The 18,048-nt window shown below is 35.8% G+C and overlaps 3 protein-coding genes across 4 annotated transcripts; all 3 read left to right on the top strand.

The window, feature by feature from the left end:
• Positions 1 to 5,039: 5,039 nt before the first annotated feature.
• Positions 5,040 to 12,618, top strand: LOC135691150 (uncharacterized). 2 transcript variants are annotated; one of them, XM_065208927.2, is made up of 4 exons: positions 5,040 to 5,193; positions 9,122 to 9,187; positions 10,899 to 11,273; positions 11,512 to 12,618. In XM_065208927.2, the coding sequence occupies exons 2-4, from the start codon at positions 9,125 to 9,127 to the stop codon at positions 11,866 to 11,868; spliced, it is 795 nt and encodes a 264-aa protein (XP_065064999.1). In that variant the 5' UTR covers positions 5,040 to 5,193; positions 9,122 to 9,124; the 3' UTR covers positions 11,869 to 12,618. The 2 variants fall into 2 exon arrangements, with proteins under 2 accessions (XP_065064999.1, XP_065065000.1); XM_065208928.2 differs by lacking the exons at positions 5,040 to 5,193; positions 9,122 to 9,187 and adding an exon at positions 9,353 to 9,948.
• Positions 12,619 to 12,769: 151 nt separating this feature from the next.
• On the top strand, positions 12,770 to 15,115 carry LOC148960439 (tRNA ligase complex-associated NAD(P)H dehydrogenase PYROXD1-like). The gene is made up of 2 exons (XM_089114334.1): positions 12,770 to 13,518; positions 14,859 to 15,115. The coding sequence occupies exons 1-2, from the start codon at positions 13,245 to 13,247 to the stop codon at positions 14,891 to 14,893; spliced, it is 309 nt and encodes a 102-aa protein (XP_088970460.1). The 5' UTR covers positions 12,770 to 13,244; the 3' UTR covers positions 14,894 to 15,115.
• Positions 14,967 to 17,814, top strand: LOC135690961 (tRNA ligase complex-associated NAD(P)H dehydrogenase PYROXD1). Its single transcript, XM_089115728.1, has 4 exons — positions 14,967 to 15,024; positions 15,124 to 15,331; positions 16,031 to 16,242; positions 16,985 to 17,814. Exons 1-4 carry the CDS (start codon positions 14,967 to 14,969, stop codon positions 17,812 to 17,814), a joined length of 1,308 nt encoding a protein of 435 aa, XP_088971854.1.
• The last annotated feature ends 234 nt before the right edge of the window (positions 17,815 to 18,048 follow it).

Genomic DNA, 18,048 nt, shown 5'->3' with positions numbered 1-18,048 from the left:
ATCTGCCGTTTGATTGCCTTTCGGTACAGTAATTTACAAAAGACGATTTGGTCAAGAGGTTTCTCAAACAATCTGTAATTTGTTGTTTGCCTACTTTTTGTCCATTGAAGAGGATGTTATGATAAGTAAGATTAGCCGGAGCAAAGTGCTTACAATTGAAATGCGCTGGATTCATTTTTAGATGGCCAAATATTAGCCCAGTTTTGGACGCTTCTATTCATCGGTGGTGTACCCTCTAAAACGATATTTCATGCATTATTTTTTGCTTTTCCAATTAATCCATCAACAACTAAGTTGACAAACTAACAGTAGGAGGCAAACTGGAAAAGACTGCAAAATAGCGTGTTATCATCTTCCAGTCATAAATGCCCTCCATCGACCATATTTGCTTGTTATCATCGCTCAGCAAGACTTTTTACAAACAAACGAAAACCTAAACAGATGTTATCTTTTCTCTTACACCGCTCTACTTTGAATGCAAATTTGATTTTAAAGCGTATAAAAGGCCACATTTTCCTCAAACTTTGCTTTTCTTGTTTTCTCTTCCATTGTTCTGCCCAGTAGCTGCTTCGGTGAGATTTTTGCATCTTAGAATTGCGATGACATTTATGCATATTAGAATCGCGAAGTTCGAACACAAACCTTGATGATTCTAATGTAGCTGCCGCGAGATCGTCCGAAGAATCTTTATATTGAATCGATATATCAGCCATTCACAACGATCTATTCGAACACCCTCCTAGCCACGCAGAATCATTTTAAATTGCTCAGTGTACTCGTGTTCGAAAAGCAAATTTATGATTAATTCACCAAGAACATGTAATAAGCATTACAAAGTAACAATTTTACCTTCTTTGCCTTTTCATTGATCTATTTCCCTTCTTATCTTCCATAAATGCGATTTTTATGTATCCTGAGCACGGTTTCATGGCAAGTTTCGAAAACTAAATAATGTTTTGTTCTGTAAAGTTTCATAATTTTCCTAAATTTCAAGTTAAGGCAAGGCCCGGAAAAATATCCCTAAACATGTCATTTTTCCAGCAAATTACAGCTTTCAGTTTGGCAAATTTTTCTTTTTCCACTTTGGAAATCCAGAATGTGTGATATTTCTTATGCAAAATGATTGCTTGCGTGCCTTGAGCAAGGGTTTTCGTGAGTTTGTTGGGGGCAGTGGGCTGGATTGATACATGATAACAATGTTGTCTTCAGTCAAAGAGAACTTATTCTCGTTGAAAGGGGCAAAGCGTTCATCAAGACCTTGGTATCTTATTACATGCGCCATTGGAGAATCGAATCAAATTATGTATTATTGCTTCAATTCCTCCAGCTATAAACAGCAATGTTAGTTTAAAACGAGGTTGCTGTATTTGGATATATGCTTTCTGTTTGCATACATAGCTTTTAAACTTTCATAACGAGGCACTATCATGCATTCAGGAACTTATGTTTAAAGCTCGAATGACGAACTGTCTTTAAAACGTGGGTTTCTACTGCGTATTTGCAAGTCGCTGCGAGTCACTACGAGACGTGCTCTGGTAAACGTTTCTAAAGTTATTCTGTAAAGAAGCATTCAACTTCGAAGAGTTGAGGAAAACGGGATCTTAGAGATTTCTTTAAGAAAGATATACATTTGCAAATGATTACTGATGATTATGATTACCCAATGTTCAAAAACGGATGCTGGCTTTTCTCTGACCGACTTATTGAGATCAGCAAAAGTGATGCTTCAAAAGATCCATACAGTTTGTCACGTCTTCCTGCATTTAAAAAAACTGCGCATGCGCTTGAAGACGTCATAATTTTAATTTATACCCGTTGTCAGAACATTTGCGAGCTGTGCCCCCCCCCCTAATGGTCACTACCAACGACGCCCTGCAGTTGAATGAAGTATACCACAGAGTACTAAGTTACTAAAAATTGTAAAAATATTAGTGAAATGGCAGTTTCACCTATTGTTCATGTTCTCTTACTGCAGTTATAAGACGAATTAATGTCTCTTACAAGGTGCTAAACAACTGTTTACTGTTTTTCATGCAAGGCTATTATCTCCTGAAAGGTGCTCAACAACTTTCCTCTGCTTTTCATTCAAAGCTATTGTCACCTGCATCCATGCTGCTAATGCTACTGTACAGGAAAGATAACTCGGTTGATGCAAATTCAAATTCTCATGACGAAAGTAGATGGCCCACAGCATAGAGCACATGCAATTGCCTTAATGTCTCTTACAAGGTGCTAAACAACTTTTTACTGTTTTCACTTCAGGCTATTGTCACCTTTTGCATTCATGATGTAGAAAACCATCATATTGATTAAATATTTTGCTTATGCTGCTGTTCAGAAAAGATAACTCTGTTTCCGGTTGTCTATGATTTTCAAATTTTGCACCTTTTTTCTTTTGCAAATCTGCAACGGTCAAATTTTTTCTAGATCCACCCCTGTGCAGAGCTCTAATTTTTCTTTTTCAACTCCATATAGCAAATTGCAAAATCTTTACCAAATTGGCATAAGAGTTTGTCTTTTAATCTATGAAATATTGTAGTTTAAGCTTTGCTTATGAATTGGTTTACCATCATGTCTTCAAACAACGTTTATTGCACATGAAATTATTTGAGAGCACTTTCGCATCTATGATTCAATTGCTAAATAATCGCAAATTGATCACAAATCAATCGCTTTGATCACTAAAAAATCAAATTCATCATACTCAAAATTGATTTAATCACAAAATAATCACTAGTGATTATTAATCTCGTATGCTATTTTCAAAAGTGATTTTTTCCTCGTACAGTTGAACCCCGTTAAGTTGGAGGGGGCAAAGAGGCATTCTAAATGACCAATCTATCCGGGGTAAAGCCTTGGACATGAAAAAGGAAACACCAAATGGAATTGAAACTCAGTTCAACTTAGTGAAAGTCCGAGTTATTCTGGGTACGACTTAGCGGGATTTACCTGTGGTATTGCGAGAGTTATTCAATTTCTCATGATGCTGCAGGCATCCTACAATGAAATGCTAGTCGAATATCATGCTGTTTATAGGAAGTATATGTTGCTCACGTTACTTGCTATGTTGGTCGAAATTTCAGACACAGCAGTTCTGGATACGCCACGTTTGTATAGCATATCGGTCTTCAAGTGCTATAAGACTTTTAAAAAGATTTTTAATTTTAGGCTGACTGTAGCTCATACAGCTGGTGAAGAAATCATCGCTGCCAAAAAAATCACTGCCTATGCGTCTAGAATAAAGAACAGCTAGATCCCTTGGACCCAGCAAAGTAAGGTCTTTCAGAATATGTGGCATTGTCAGTATCATCTGGAGAATTGGGATGACAGTGTAAAAGTATAGAAGAAATATTATCATATTGTATTCTTGCTCTTGGCGGAACTGCAGTGAGTGTGAAGAGAGTTACTTTACGTCAACATTTCGCACATCTGAATACCTTCTTAACGAGCATTTTTACAAGTCTCCAAGTCACCCACCGAAAACGCTCAAATCCCCGTCAACAAAAACACAAATGCGAAAACTATATGCAAGATTTTAGCCTTTTGAAGTGAGAGAAGTCATTGAAGTGTGTTGGAAGGGTAAGAATGGGGCTCGAACCAAAGACTCTGATATTGTTCTAGAATAACTGGAAGCGAGCAGCCAAATGTTTGGATAACTTGCGTCGTTTATAAAAATAGGGGAAAGCGATACAATTGCATCCATTGAAACCACAAAGTGCCCATTCAGCATTTAACTGCTTGCTTCTGAAAGTGGTTTTTAGGACATCAAAAAGCTATTCTTATCGAGCAGTGTACTGGTCCTTGCTCTCGATGTGAAAGCATCTTGTGATTTCAACGCCTGTAATTACAGACAGCTGGCGACTGAAAGTTTGGGCATTTCAGGGAGTCGAACCATGGACCCTTGGGTCTGTAGTCAGCGACCGTAGCCACTGAGCAATCTTCTGTACTAACGCTAATGTTTGCTTAATAAGAAAATGTTAACGGAATTCTAACAAATGCATTTGGTTATGATTTTGTCATTCTCTGGCATTGGGATTTCTCTCCGTGAGATTGCAAGCTTTCAGATCAATCTTATTTCAAGACATTTAGGGTCCTTTAGCATTTTGGTTTTGATTTTATTAAGTTTTATATGTCAAGATCTTCAGCATGACCTTGCAGTGAAATAAAAGATTTATAAATTCTGATATACCAGAGTCAGAACTACTTCATTTCGTCCACAGCCGTAATCAGAAGATTTTCCAGTAGGATATTCACTTTTTCACCGTTTTCTTTGCTAGCCTTATAAATTAAACGCGCACCATGCAAAATTTCTTCTTTTAAACGCTTAGCAAAATTGCCAAAAAAATCAAACCGCAGGAATAGCTATAAGCAGAACCAGATGCAACACGAAAGCAAAGGCTCAAGTGATGTTCCTTGAGGCACAGCTCATGCTAACCACACTCCTTCCAGTAAGGTTTGCAGATGCAAAAGCTTCTGCAGCATCTTTTTTTATTTGCAGAATCAGATTATCCCCCGACGTTCCTACAAACTTGTTGCCTTAAGATTTCAAAGCAGCAAAAATGTTTACTGTTACAAACAGAAATTGTTTGTGGCTATATACACGAAGTATATAAGACTTTTGATTTTGCAGAAGACGCGGTCATATTGAGGTCATGCCCCAAGGAAAAGGCACTCAACACCGATGCAAAATTGCATTATTTCCTTAAGTGTCCTTGCTCCCTGGTTTACATGCATCAATGCCTTGATATTCTCCCCATTCAGCAGTAATATACTTGATTTAATAGCCAAAACTTAACAGAATACAACACTATTTTGGGTTGGAACATTCCATTGTTTATGAGTAGCGAAAATAAACAATAACAAAAGGGTCTTCGATCGCGCGATTCATGTTCACTCACGCTACTTAAACTTGAATTGAAATTCTTGTGAAGCAATTGAACAAAATCATTGAGTCATTTTTCATCAGTTGTTTCCAATTGAAAACTCAGTGAGCCAGGGCACAGGTTACGCCACGTAACGCCGTCTTAACGCCAATTCGAAAATACGCATGCGTTGATCGCGTTTCTGGCATCAACAATCAACTTTGATAATTAGTTTCAGCTAGGCTGTCTGATAAATTCTTCTAGTAGATAACGGCAAGTTTATCCTTCTTTAACCGGAACTTTATTTTCGACCCGCCGCTGGACAAAAGAGGTTAGTACGACTGTTTGGTTTTTGAACATTACCACAAGCGTTTATAATTGTTGTTTTTGCTACTTTTGGTGGCCTTTTGTAGTTTTGTGCTGGTAGCTCACGCAGACCCGTTGCAAACTTGCTCAGGTACTTCTGCAGAATTTGCCTATTGCAAAGCCAAGGTGTGCAGATTATTTGCTAAAGACGATCTATAGCACACCCAAAGGATGTTGAAAAGTCCTTACTTTGTAAATTGCATTGGTTTCCAGAGTTGCAATTTCAGTCGGCATTACATAGCAGCCACATTTGCAACGAGCCCATTACTTGACAAAAAATGATCGATTAAGTTGATCTATTACTCATTTCCAAGCTTTCAATTTGTTTGCACAGCACTGGAATAGAGCCTCAGAGATCTACCACAAAATTTTTGCTTCATACATCTTGCACGAAGGCATTTACATATAGGCACATTTTGTAGATAGGTGCAGATCGCAGATAATGTTCCAATGCAGAATCCGAATTACCACAATTTGGAAAGCTATTGCTTGCATTTAGTAAGCAACAAATAGAGAGGCCACTGTTTTGGTAGAACGGGGAAATGATCTTTGCTTTGCGGCAACAGGGCTTCTCTTTGACAAGCAGGTCGTGATCCTTGACCAGTAGACTGGGCTTTGAGGCATCGCATACAAACATCCTCACTAATGTACAACAGTAATAACTGATGCTAGGACCGGAATAAATGCAATTAGGCACTCTGTTAACCGAAAGGTAGCAAGACTTGAAAAATTGCTTGAAAAAGTGAAAGCCTAAACCTGCATACTTGGTTACCTCTTTCCTACACTCGTCAGAATACAAAATGATGAACTATGAAGAAAAAGATGATAGGAAATTTAATAGGGTTCACTCTTTCAAGCAATTTTAAAATTTGAGGAAGAAATATTGTTATTAAATTTCAAATTTGAACTAAAATCGTGTTAATGTTTTCACCTGCAATGAGCTTAATCATTTGCAAAAATCCTGCACTAAAATGGCCTATGACGTCAACTTAAAGATCAGACCGAGTGCATTGAGGTACATGTTATAAAATCAACTTAGTTATCAAAATTTACAAATATTAAACTTAACAAAAAAGATTCTAGCGTTCTGTTGCATGAATAGCTTTCCAAATCAAAGCCAAACTTTGGAAATTCAATTGATGTTTTTCATGAATCTTTGACTAACAAATAAATTTGCCTAATACCTTTTCGCTGGCAAAAATCTTCATAATTACATTGATATATGATAACTTTTGCAAAAAAATGGGAAGTAGTCGACTGCTCATTGAAAATATCTGCACCTCGAAAGCTAGCCTTTATCAAAACGACAGTCTGATAAAGCTTAATTTATGCATCTGCTTACATTAAGAATTACAACGGGCATTTACTGAAAGACTTTGCTATAGAAAAGCAAAACTGCACTCGAGGATTCCTCAGATTACACACTTGTAAACGAGGCTTTCTATTACAAAGATATATTGTATTATAAACCTGCAATAGCGCTAAGTGCAGAGCCTAAAAGCTGTAGCACTTTTCTGCAGTTGCATAGCAACAAATGTTGTGTGGACATTTTTACATTTCCCTTGATTGAAATTAAGTCGATTTTGGCCTCGTCTCCGTATCGATCGACACAACATTACTGGCAATTAGGCCACTAATGCACCTCTAGTGACACCTTCCAAGAACAACCATTTTTTTTCTATTTGATTTTGGTGTCGTAATTAGTATTAAGCTGTGCTAAAGGTGTGCCAAGTAGTTATGTATCCTCCTTAGATTTGCAAAACATTCCCAAATTGTTTGGTCCCTTAGTAGTGTAACCACTTTAACAGTTTAATTTGGTCTGTATATTACATAGGTCACACCGGCAAACAATCCTACCCCTCTTCTGCACACTCTTTCATCCAGCAGAAAGCAAATCTTGTCCCAATTTATTTCTAGAATAATGAAACAGAAACTACCATTTGCAATGCAACCACATGATCAGTTATATTCTTGTCTGATTCAAATCTCAGATAGGCCATTGTCCGAATTTAAGACGGACTTTCTAGCCAGTTCCTAAAATCGTGACAATTTCATCATAACTCAATTTTCCAACGTTAATGTCATAGATAAATATCCTCTATCCAGCCAACAATATTATCCATCACCTGTAGACATTTTACGGGCCTTTCTGTCTAAAATACAAGAGCTATACTTTGTTTGTGTCTGGTGACCTTTTATAATTCATAGAGGTAAATTTTCTGAATACAAGTGAAACAATGAAATTTACAAAATATGCGAGAAAGCAGTCTCAAAGAACCTGTCGCTTCTTTCTGACTGAAAGAACTACCGGTGGCGCATTTATTATCAAATGTTATCTAAATACTGAAACGAAAACACTGCCTGTTCTCTGACTCCTTGATCTTTATCCTACAAATCAAACCGGAAACTGTCTCATTTATGCATGCTAATACCATTTGTGTATCATTATCAATTAATGATCATAATTATCTCCAACATCATCAGCATAGTTGTCATAATCATTGTCATCATTATTATTCTTAGCAATCATAATCATTATCATGTTTAAATCATTAGGACAAATAGTAGTCAATAGGACAGTCATTATCGTTGTCAATTTCCTCCACTGCTTCATTCCTATTATTCCAATACAATGTAAATATCACGTCCATGAAAATAATGTTATAGTCAGAATGATTATCACAGGCAAAATGTTAATAATAAGACAAAAATGTATACAGGATGTATACATTGACTTGTAAAAACTGATGTTATAAATGTGTGTCCTGTAAATAGATTTTTGGTATAGTTTTTACGATGATGCTTAAGGAAATGCTTTGTTAATGGCAATAGAATTTATAAGATGTTGTATGTAGAAGTTTGTTTTTACCTATTATCACATTTTCAATACCTAATGGTATTAAAAACTAAGCATTTTTCGTTATTCTTGAGCTGAAAATGCTTTCTATTTTCTCGCTGAACTCTAAATTGACGACAAATTCATGTTAGCAAGGAGAATGATAGTTAAAGGGAATGAATGGGAGCTCATTTTCGAAGTACCAAAAGGCTCAACCTTGAGATGATGATGGAATAAGAACATGATGCTATGGAATCATTTGCGAATGTGTGCTAGGCCCTTGTCGATCTCTGTACATGCAATGTGATTCCCTAAGGTCTCAAATGATATCTTAAGGCAAAATTGATAATAACAGCTGGAACTGAACTGGAAAAAATAATGTCTGTAGCAAAATAGCTAAAATGTGTTAGTTAGTGGAAAAATAATTTTGGGCGTCTGTTTTTAAAACCTTTCACCCAAAATTATGAAATCAAGACTCAGACTTCTTTAATCAGTTTATATAAATGGATTATTATGGTATCCTTTCTCAAATCTTAGGCTCGACGCATCAATTTCCATCTTGCCCATTTTGCAAGGTTTATCAAACTTCAATACAGTACAAATAGTTAAGAACAACGCAATTTCAATTTTTCGAGAGGGCGATGAAGAAACTTGAATTTCTTGTTTGTTCTGTGTTTTGATTGTTGTAATTATCAAGTTTTAGTAAACAACGTAAATACATTTTTGTTATTCATACTATGATACGGGCTTGTTTTCTGTAATCTAGAAGACAAATTCACTAGAGTAAATGTGCGATCAGTCATTGCGAATTTTTCCCAGTTTGTTGCTAACAACAAGCCAGATTCCTAGCTTCAGCAGCTTCCTGTATAGTTCTTTCTTGTAAAGACGTGAAATACATATTTAGCTCGTGAGGCAACCTATCCTATTAATTATTCACGAGAAAGTAGTGATCTTTGGCTTTCTCGCGATTCTCCTAGGCCTCTGGCTTCAGCTATGATGGTCAAGACGATATCTTAGCATTTTTGGTATTATAAAGGGTTTTCTGATTTCTCATCAGGTCATGAAGACGCTGGTAAAGGCTCTGACGATAGCCGTTGGGCTGGCACTAATAATCGAAGTCACGGTAAGTCAAAGTTTGTTTTGTTTACAACTAAAATCCATCCACTAGGCCTGCTCATCGAAGTTTGCAGGTCCGAAAATTCTTGCTACGTTAGGAAATTGTAATTCGAAAAAAAAATCAACTGTTCGATAATCGCAAAAAAGTTCGGGAAAACTTAGATATTAGTCGAAAATTCGGAAAAAGTTGCCTAGATTTGTTTATACGAAAAACTTTTTACAAGTTCCAAAAAGTTCTCCCGAGTTCCGTGTGGTTTCCAAGGCAACCAGCAAACTATATGGTGGTGGAATAGGTATTCAGTGATTGTCGCGAAATGCATTGATCACTGTGAATAGGCCTATTTAGTTGATTGACGTATTTATGGCTTTGCGCATAGGTCATACACCCGATAAATACCTGATAGCCTAGGCCCTATGGTATCATCAATATGCAGCTCTCTGATTGGCTCTTGTTGACCCAATCAATCAACCGTTAAGGTAACTGTTTAGTCGTAGATGAGGTGGTCAATTTGTCTCTGAATTTTTCACGAAGTGAGTTTGGATCTTTGGAAATTCATTACAAATTTATATTATTCTTTGGTTTTGTGAAGCCGAAATCTGGATTATAAACAAATCTGAGAAAGAGGAGTTTTATTGATTCTTTATTTGTTCCGTCGAACACCGGATTCATGTCTCACCAATGAGGAAAAAACTTTACTGGCCTACCCAATGATAGAAAGAATGATTTTGCGATTATTGTACTTGTTATTTCTTTGGCATAGTTCTGTTGTAAGTATGAACGAATGATTGTTAACTATATTTCCTTTTCCAATATACCAGATATAAATCATATGACTTCTAATATGCGATGTGTTTATTTTCTTACTTATATTTGAAATTGCAATTCTAGAACTGAGAATGTTTTGATACCTGTTCATTGAATTATTGTGTATCCTAAAATTTAACATAATTATACTTCAGTCAACGTATTCTCATTTCTAAGTGCAATTTTTCTCCAAACACTCGTCATATGCAAAACGGCTATTGGTTTTTTGTAAGAAATGGAGTCGCTATGGACTATATAAAAAAACAAAATTTTAAAAAATGTTATTAATTCCCTTGGAGTCCAAAGGTTTCTTGAAATATATATTGAATTGGTTTTTATCTATTGATTTGCATATTTCGAGGAATATAACTTGGCATATTTCACAAAACTGAAGCTATAGACTGCCAAATTGATGACATCATCTTGTGAAAGCACTTTGAAAAGAGAATTGCAATGAATGGAAACTAAATTCCACAACACTGTTATGTTTCATGATATTATAAGGATTATCTTTTTCTACACTTTGGATTGTGATATTCATTTTGAAGAGCTCAAGATTTTTACCTTTGGGTTTGATGAGACCCCAAGGTGATTCTATTGTAGCAACTAGGAGGAAAAATGTTTCAAAATAACAACGTTGAATAACAGATACACATGGAAAGTCAATTTAGAATTTATTTGGCGAACTTTTGAAAATGCTCTTGGCGACCATTTGGCGATCTTGAAAGTACTGGCAGTGATTTGCAGGTGACCCTTCTACAGCCAACTAATCATACAAATATTTCCACTGCGATCTTGTTTCCAGGTCCGGTTTACGAATGATATTCGGGGAGAATCTTCTTTGATAGGCTGAAATTATCAGCTATCCATTTTATCAGTGACTCACCAATAAATTGGTTCTGTTTATTTCAAGGTGTCGCTGCCAGTATCACCAGTCCCACCGTTGCTCAACAAACTATTAAAAGATCAAAATGTGACTCTTGGTTTCATTTTAAAAGGACTTCAAGGTCCTCCTGGTAGAGATGGAATGCCCGGTGCATCAGGAGCACCAGGACCCCCTGGTCCTCCTGGATTTAAAGGAGATCCAGGTACAGCTGGTATGCCTGGTGCCCCTGGTATGATGGGACCTCCTGGACCTCCAGGTTTCCAAGGAAACGATGGTTTGCCAGGATCCCCTGGTATGCCTGGTGCACCTGGATGGCCCGGTGGCAGTGGAATGCCTGGTCTCCCTGGACCCCCTGGTATGCCTGGACAGCCTGGACCTCCAGGACCTACTCCAATCCGATACGTGAGTATGCTTAGCGTGATTTGTATTTATTTCCTATTACCCATAACGATGAAATCAGAAATACAACAAAGAAACATCGCTAGAGGTCCACATGGTCTTTGAGGTTTGACCTCAAATCAACCATTCTTTATGTCACTTTTTGCAAGTGTTAGCTAATAAATATTAGCTGCAAAAGACCTTCGAATAGATGTTCTACTCTTTGGCTCTCTTGTAAGGCTTCTTTGTTCTTGTTTATCAGAATGGCACTGTCAAGTGCGAAGAGGATACCGCCTGGCTTAGATGCAGTGAGTTCAAGCACATCTCAATCATCTCCGCTTTCTGGGGACGTCGAAACTTCGGCCTTTGCTCAGAGCACGCCGGAAACCTGCTTACTCAAAAGTATTGCCCAACGACCCCACTATTTTTAACGAAGATCAAAGATGCCTGCGAAGGAACAACAATGTGTGAAATTAGATGCACCAAATTGTTCTTCAATGATAAAACATGCATAGACGTTTACAAATATTTGGAGGTTTACTTCAAGTGTATCGAGATAATCAACGGTCATGAGGTTGTTAATGAAGATAACCTCCTCAACGCCAACTTCCTTGGATAATCTGACTTATGCCCCCTCTAAATATCGACAAGAACTATTTCATGAAGTGAATTAAAGAAGCCAATCTGAAATTGCCCGCGATTGGAATGAATTGCTGGCATTTTAACGCAAGGACGGTTTCTCCCTCGTGATTTTGTAACTGTAAAAATTTTTATTTTCGTTCCGAGGGACAGCTTAACCATAAAATATGTCAATAAGCTGGACGTTGTTTGGCCAAAGGGGTGATGTCAATTGAATTCTCTATACAGGGAGCAAATGAGCTATATTTCTTTACATTAGACTAAAGATTCTTGCAATATATATTTTTATGTATAAACTTGCTTGTCCTAACTGTATATCACATCTTGTATTATGGCAGGTTATAGGGAGTAATTATTGTCCAATGTGTCTTTTGTAGTTTTTGAGAACTAAGCCTTTTGGTAACGATATAGAAATCAAGTCTAAAATGAAAAATTTTCTAAAGCGAACGGTCAAAAATTTTAAATAAAACCGTTAGCCTGTAGTTATCGTTATACGCTTAGCTCTATTCAAAATCTATGTAACTAACCATCCTACCTTCTGTTGTAAAATAAAATGCACCAATCAATATATTTCATGCTCCCACGATTAATTGTATTTCTATATAATGTGTATGAAAAGGCTTAGTAATATGTTAAAATCTTCAGTAGCTCTGCATGTTTCAATTTGTGAACTTTTTTGTGTCCTCTCAAACTTGAGATTTTATGTTCTTAACTAGATTTTGAAATACAACCATCGTTGTTACTTTTCTTGCTTATTTTTCTTCTTTAAAACCCATATTTCGTGATCAACTAGCAAAAACTGAATTTTTACTTGCAAAGGTCTTCAAACAAAATTTTGATTTTACTGACTATCAGGGTCTATATATTGATTAGCTCTTTTAAGCAAAATGAGTAGTTTCTTTCTTTGTCAAAAGTCATCTATTTCTCAGTTCCTTTGTCTCCCTTTACCTGTTCTGTTTACAAACATACTGTTATATTAGGTACCGCAAAGTAAAAGATCAAATGTCAGATTTCTAGATGTTATTTGTAGATTAGATTAAAGAAAATTTTGATTAAGGTAAGAAGATTTTGAGAAATTATCATAAGCTGTAAATTTATATTAAACTAATGATTATAAGATATGATCAATTCAACGAAGCTTTTTCTGGGCAACTTCTGAACTCAGGGTGCCATGATTACAATTTTGTTCTCAAGAAACTCAAAAAATACCTTACATGAGATTTCTCGCACACTGAATTCATCATTTGTCTATTTTAAAACCTTCAACAGCAAGGGCCCTATAATACAACATTTTGTAACAGCAGTTAAAAATGACCATAACTCCAAAAAGAGGCTTGCAGGAAGGATGCTTTTATAATGGCTGACAATTTGATACTATCTCCTGATTTTCTTGTTATTGGGGGAGGTGTAGCTGGGGTAAGCTGCTGTCAGCACCTTGCAGAGTGCAACCCAAACTTTGCCATAACTTTAGTTGCCCCTAAGGATGTGATTAAAGTCGTTACTTCACATAACAAGATCACACGAGCGCTCGAAGAAGTTCACGTCGAAGAACGGCCTACGTTTTCAATAACAGATAATTATCCCAGTATCAAAGTTTTGAATGACTCTGTTGTGGATATTTACTACAAAGGTAGGGTTTTGAAATGTTTTTGTTGCATTGCAGGTGTAAGCATTTTATCATATAGTGCGAAAGATAACGCAGCCTTCGCCAAATTTTCTTCAAATAACCTCCAATTTTCTGCAGGCCTAGGCCCTGAGGACCAACCTAAGGACAAAATTTTATTATAGCAGTCAATACTCAACCCAATTCGATATAAATGGATCGTTTAATAGATAAATATATCATTCACACTCTTAAGATTTAGGAAAATTATTTTATTGTCATTTTAATTATTGTTTTCAATAAACTGTAAAATAGCTCGTTGGTTTAGCTCTCATGTGATTCAGCTCGTTGGTTCAGGTTCAGGTCCATTAGTTCGAAATCCCACTACACTATTCAAATAAGAATATAATATATTTACAAAATATTGAAGCAGAATATTATTTTTTCAGATTCTCTTATCTACATACAGATGTTTACAGATTATATTTATGTTTTCTCTATTTTCTAAGACAATTCTGCCCCAAGATAAACTCTTGTCAAACTAGGTATTTGAAAAGTGGGCATTAATGTGATGTTTATCTGAAGGTATTACAAAGAAAAAGGATATTTACTTGAAGTAACACAACCCATAAAATCCCCTATATCCTGTGTGAAACCATCGGTTGGGTTCTAGTGGCAAATTTCTGAGAATAAACTTCTTCACTTTTTTGTTGCAAACTTACTTGTGATTTCTGACATGCAGTTATTGGAATACGATTCAAATAGAAATATGCTGATAGAGTGGATATAGAAAACGCAATTTTTATTTGGAATTGGCAATTTTTCAAAATCTTTGTCTAGTTAACTTTGGTATAGGCGTGGAGTTAACCAGTCAAACTCCATTTGATTAAGCAACATTCTTACATGGTATATACTAGAGATCTATTTACTTCAACACTTCTATAAAGTAAGAAATCATAAAGAAGTAAGAAATCATGAAAGAATGTTCCTGAAGTGTTGCCTAAGTCACAGAAACAATTGTAAAAGGTTACTGAACCCAGTGCTATATAATTAATGAGGATGTCAACCACTAATTAATTCACAAAGTCAATTGCTGTGTTATGGACCTTTTTGCCAAAGGTTGCTAAATGTTACTTTATATTGTACTTTGTTACTCTAAAAGATAAGCATCAAATATGGTGACAGCATTACCAAAGTAACCCTCCATTTATCTTTTTTAAGTTTTAATAGAATTCTTGCTCCCCAAAAACTGGTATTAAAATGCTCATTGCAATAAAAAGAGAATGAACGTTTTTATATATTTTTGGACAATAAAGGCATTCACTTTTTTATCTTTGTTAATAATTTGTTTATCTTTACTTTTGAAGGTTTTGTGGAAATGATATGTCATATCTTATTCTAATCTTTTTCATATCTTATAGTGAGTCTATTTTCCACTAAAAGGATTTCTTAAAGACCTAGATTTTCTAAAAGATATGTATAAAGAAACATTAATCCAACTTAGCAGAAATAGAAGGAGACCATTAAAATTGGGTAGGTATTTATAAATATAGACGCATTGACTGGAGCATCTATAGTGATTTCTTGTCTTTTTTTTGACTGAATTTTTTCATTTTTTCATGGAAATTTCAGACAAAAAAGTAAAGACTTCAAAAGGACATTTACTTAAGTACAAAAAGTTGTGTGTATGCACTGGTGCAAAACCAAATTTAATCAACTTTCACAATCAGAATATAATTGGAATTAGAGATGTGGACAGTGTTACTGTGCTACAAAAACAGCTCAAAAATGCAGATAGGATCCTTGTTGTTGGAAATGGTGGAATCGCACTGGAACTAGTGTATGATATTGTTTTGTATTTTCTCAAATAATATATGTCTTTGTCTTTCATCTGAGTTTATAATTTTGTATCTAAAGATCCATACTTAAAGTTTACATTCTTTTTTATTTTGAGAAACCAGGCAGGAAGCCCAATCTGATTGAAAAATTGATTATAAAGATAAATAGTATCATTGTAGACAGAGACAGGACAGGTTATTTTCTTAAAAGTCACTTCTCTGCTGTACTATACTGGAAGTTGAAACCAAATGTCAGTGTTGAGTCTAAAACTTTCATGAAATGCTTTGTTTCCTTCTACAATGATGGTAGTATCTGTCCTTGTCATTTAGCTCATTTGGTTGGATCTATCTCGGATATTAAGTATCTTATTCTCTAAATTCAATCATAAATAGTTTTAGATGAGTTTTAAACTTTGAAATTCAAACAACAGCCATATCTTTTTACACCTTTCATAACCTGGATTCTAGAGCATCTAGATGGGGTTTCAGAGAATTTTCAAGAAAGTGCAGAGGAGGAAGATATGAGATGACAGTCATGTTTCTTTACTGCCTCTTTTTTCCATCCAACTTTCCTCATAACTTCTTCTCCTCAACCTTTTTTAGATGCTCTAAAACCCAGGGTAGGCATTTAATGTTTGTCTAAATATATTTTTGTTGCTACTATCCTACATAAGTGACCAAATATTCAATGTTTTTGGCAGCTACGAGTTAGTTGGTTGTGAAGTGGTCTGGGCAATTAAAGACAATGCAATTGGGAATGTGTTTTTAGACAAGGCAGCTGCAGAATTTCTGTTACCAAATCTGAATGCTGATCTAGATGACAGTAGTCACCAGAGAAAAGCTGATACGATTATTTTTAAAAGGAAAAAATTTGCAGCTGAAAGGGATAATAGTGGCACAAAAGGTGATTTTGGTAAGATTTCATGGCAGTCTAACAGATACTGCTTTTTTAATATTAGCAAACAATTTTTGGATAGCTAATATTCAAAGACATGCACAGTTTGTTTGCATGACAATTCAGATCTATCATCCACCAGCTTTTGTTGGCAACATATTGTCTATTTTCTTAAACATTTGCATGCATTACTCTTTACTTTGTTTCTTGTACATAGATATAGGGTACATTTGAAAGGTGGGGAGGGGGCATAAGTGGGCAAAAAGAGATCTCCTGTGAGCTGCAAATAGGCACTTAAACTGAATTATGGTAAATGGAGGATACATGCCCTTTGTTTCCCTGGCTTTTATGTCTTTATCTAAAATGTATTCAATTCTGATTAATCTACCTCACCCCCAATTTATTTATTCTTGAAAATTTGTGATGATTGTGAACATAATTTTAGGTAATTCCTTCTGAACAAATGTACTTACATTCCAATTGTGTGTGTCTTCTTCGCTTTCAGTGGCTTTAAGGAAGGAATGCTTGAAATTTTACTAATCAATGTTCAGAGATCGAAAAACTCAAAATTTTGGAAAGGAGTATTATCCAAAACTGTGTATCTTTTTACTAGATTAGTTACATCTTAACATCTCTCTGAATGGATACTCTTACTAATTAAACTTCACCTCATATTTTTAAGATATTTTTAAGCAAGCCTTTTTCTCATTTTAGTGGCTTCTTTTTTTGTTTTTGATGTCAAGTTAAACTTTTTCTACAGAGTGTAGCAAGATTGAAGAAGTGGTCGGAGGTGCTCTGGGACCAGACTGGAGCTTGAATGTAAACCTAAAAGGAAAATATATTTTGGTGTCAAAACGAAGCGTCCACATAGAGTATTGCTGTGAAGTGAAAAACGTTTTCAATGCAGAGGAATTTAGAAAATTGGATATTGAATGTAGCAAACTCGATGATGTTTTATGTACAAAGATAGAATGGCCCCAATATGTTGTGCTTACAAATGGTAAAACTTTTGGAACTGATTTAATCGTTTCAGCTACTGGTGTGTCTCCAAATATCGACCTTAATATCATTGATGGGGAAATAGGCCTTTCCCAAGATGGAGGCATCTGTGTTGATGACAATATGAGAACTAATCTCCCAGATGTTTATGCAGCTGGAGACGTTTGCAGTGCATCCTGGGTAACGTCACCACATTGGTTTCAAATGCGTTTATGGACGCAAGCCTATCAAATGGGAGTATATGCTGCACAATGTATGATGCAGAATTTGAGGGGCGAAGAGGCAACTCTAGACTTCTGTTTTGAGCTGTTTGCTCACGTGACCTCATTTTTAGGATACAAGCTTTGTCTCCTGGGAACTTACAACGCACAAGGACTCGGTAGTGACTATGAACTGCTAGTGCGGTATACCCCGGGGGTTGAGTATGTTAAAGTTGTCTTGCAGAATGGCAAAATGATGGGGGCACTGTTGCTAGGTGAAACTGATCTGGAAGAAACCTTTGAAAATTTGATTTTAAATGGAATGGATTTAAGTAGGTTTGGTGATGACCTTTTGGACCCAAATATAGAAATCGATGAGTTTTTTGACTAAATTGTTAGATTTTTGAAATGTTCGATGATGAACTATTCAACCGAGCCCTGTTCATCGTCAGACTTCTCTTGCACTAGCAACTTTTCCAGCGATATTTTTGTGGCTTTGACTAAAGTTTTCTGTAATTGCTTCTAGCGTATTGCTATTAATTCCCATAATGCAACCTTTGTTGTTTAACGCTTTAAGTATTGGTACCTCACCAACTACTTGAACCAACATCAACTACACATGACA

This window comes from Rhopilema esculentum, chromosome 4, assembly GCF_057945365.1.
Source record: "Rhopilema esculentum isolate cy_ngs chromosome 4, ASM5794536v1, whole genome shotgun sequence".
NCBI classification, from domain to species: domain Eukaryota; kingdom Metazoa; phylum Cnidaria; class Scyphozoa; order Rhizostomeae; family Rhizostomatidae; genus Rhopilema; species Rhopilema esculentum.
Note: the sequence above shows the minus strand (reverse complement) of the source record. Positions and strands in the feature narration are given on the sequence as shown.

Bases quoted from the DNA above. Each gene is read 5' to 3' on its own strand.
- LOC135691150 (XM_065208927.2), top strand. From the start codon at position 9,125: ATGAAGACGCTGGTAAAGGCTCTGACGATAGCCGTTGGGCTGGCACTA. The intron at 9,188-10,898 runs GTAAGTCAAAGT...GTTTATTTCAAG, and splicing joins CACTAATAATCGAAGTCACG to GTGTCGCTGCCAGTATCACC. The intron at 11,274-11,511 runs GTGAGTATGCTT...CTTGTTTATCAG, and splicing joins GACCTACTCCAATCCGATAC to AATGGCACTGTCAAGTGCGA.
- LOC148960439 (XM_089114334.1), top strand. From the start codon at position 13,245: ATGGCTGACAATTTGATACTATCTCCTGATTTTCTTGTTATTGGGGGA. The intron at 13,519-14,858 runs GTAGGGTTTTGA...TTACTTTTGAAG, and splicing joins TGTGGATATTTACTACAAAG to GTTTTGTGGAAATGATATGT.
- LOC135690961 (XM_089115728.1), top strand. From the start codon at position 14,967: ATGTATAAAGAAACATTAATCCAACTTAGCAGAAATAGAAGGAGACCA. The intron at 15,025-15,123 runs GTAGGTATTTAT...TGGAAATTTCAG, and splicing joins AAGGAGACCATTAAAATTGG to ACAAAAAAGTAAAGACTTCA. The intron at 15,332-16,030 runs GTATGATATTGT...TGTTTTTGGCAG, and splicing joins GGAATCGCACTGGAACTAGT to CTACGAGTTAGTTGGTTGTG.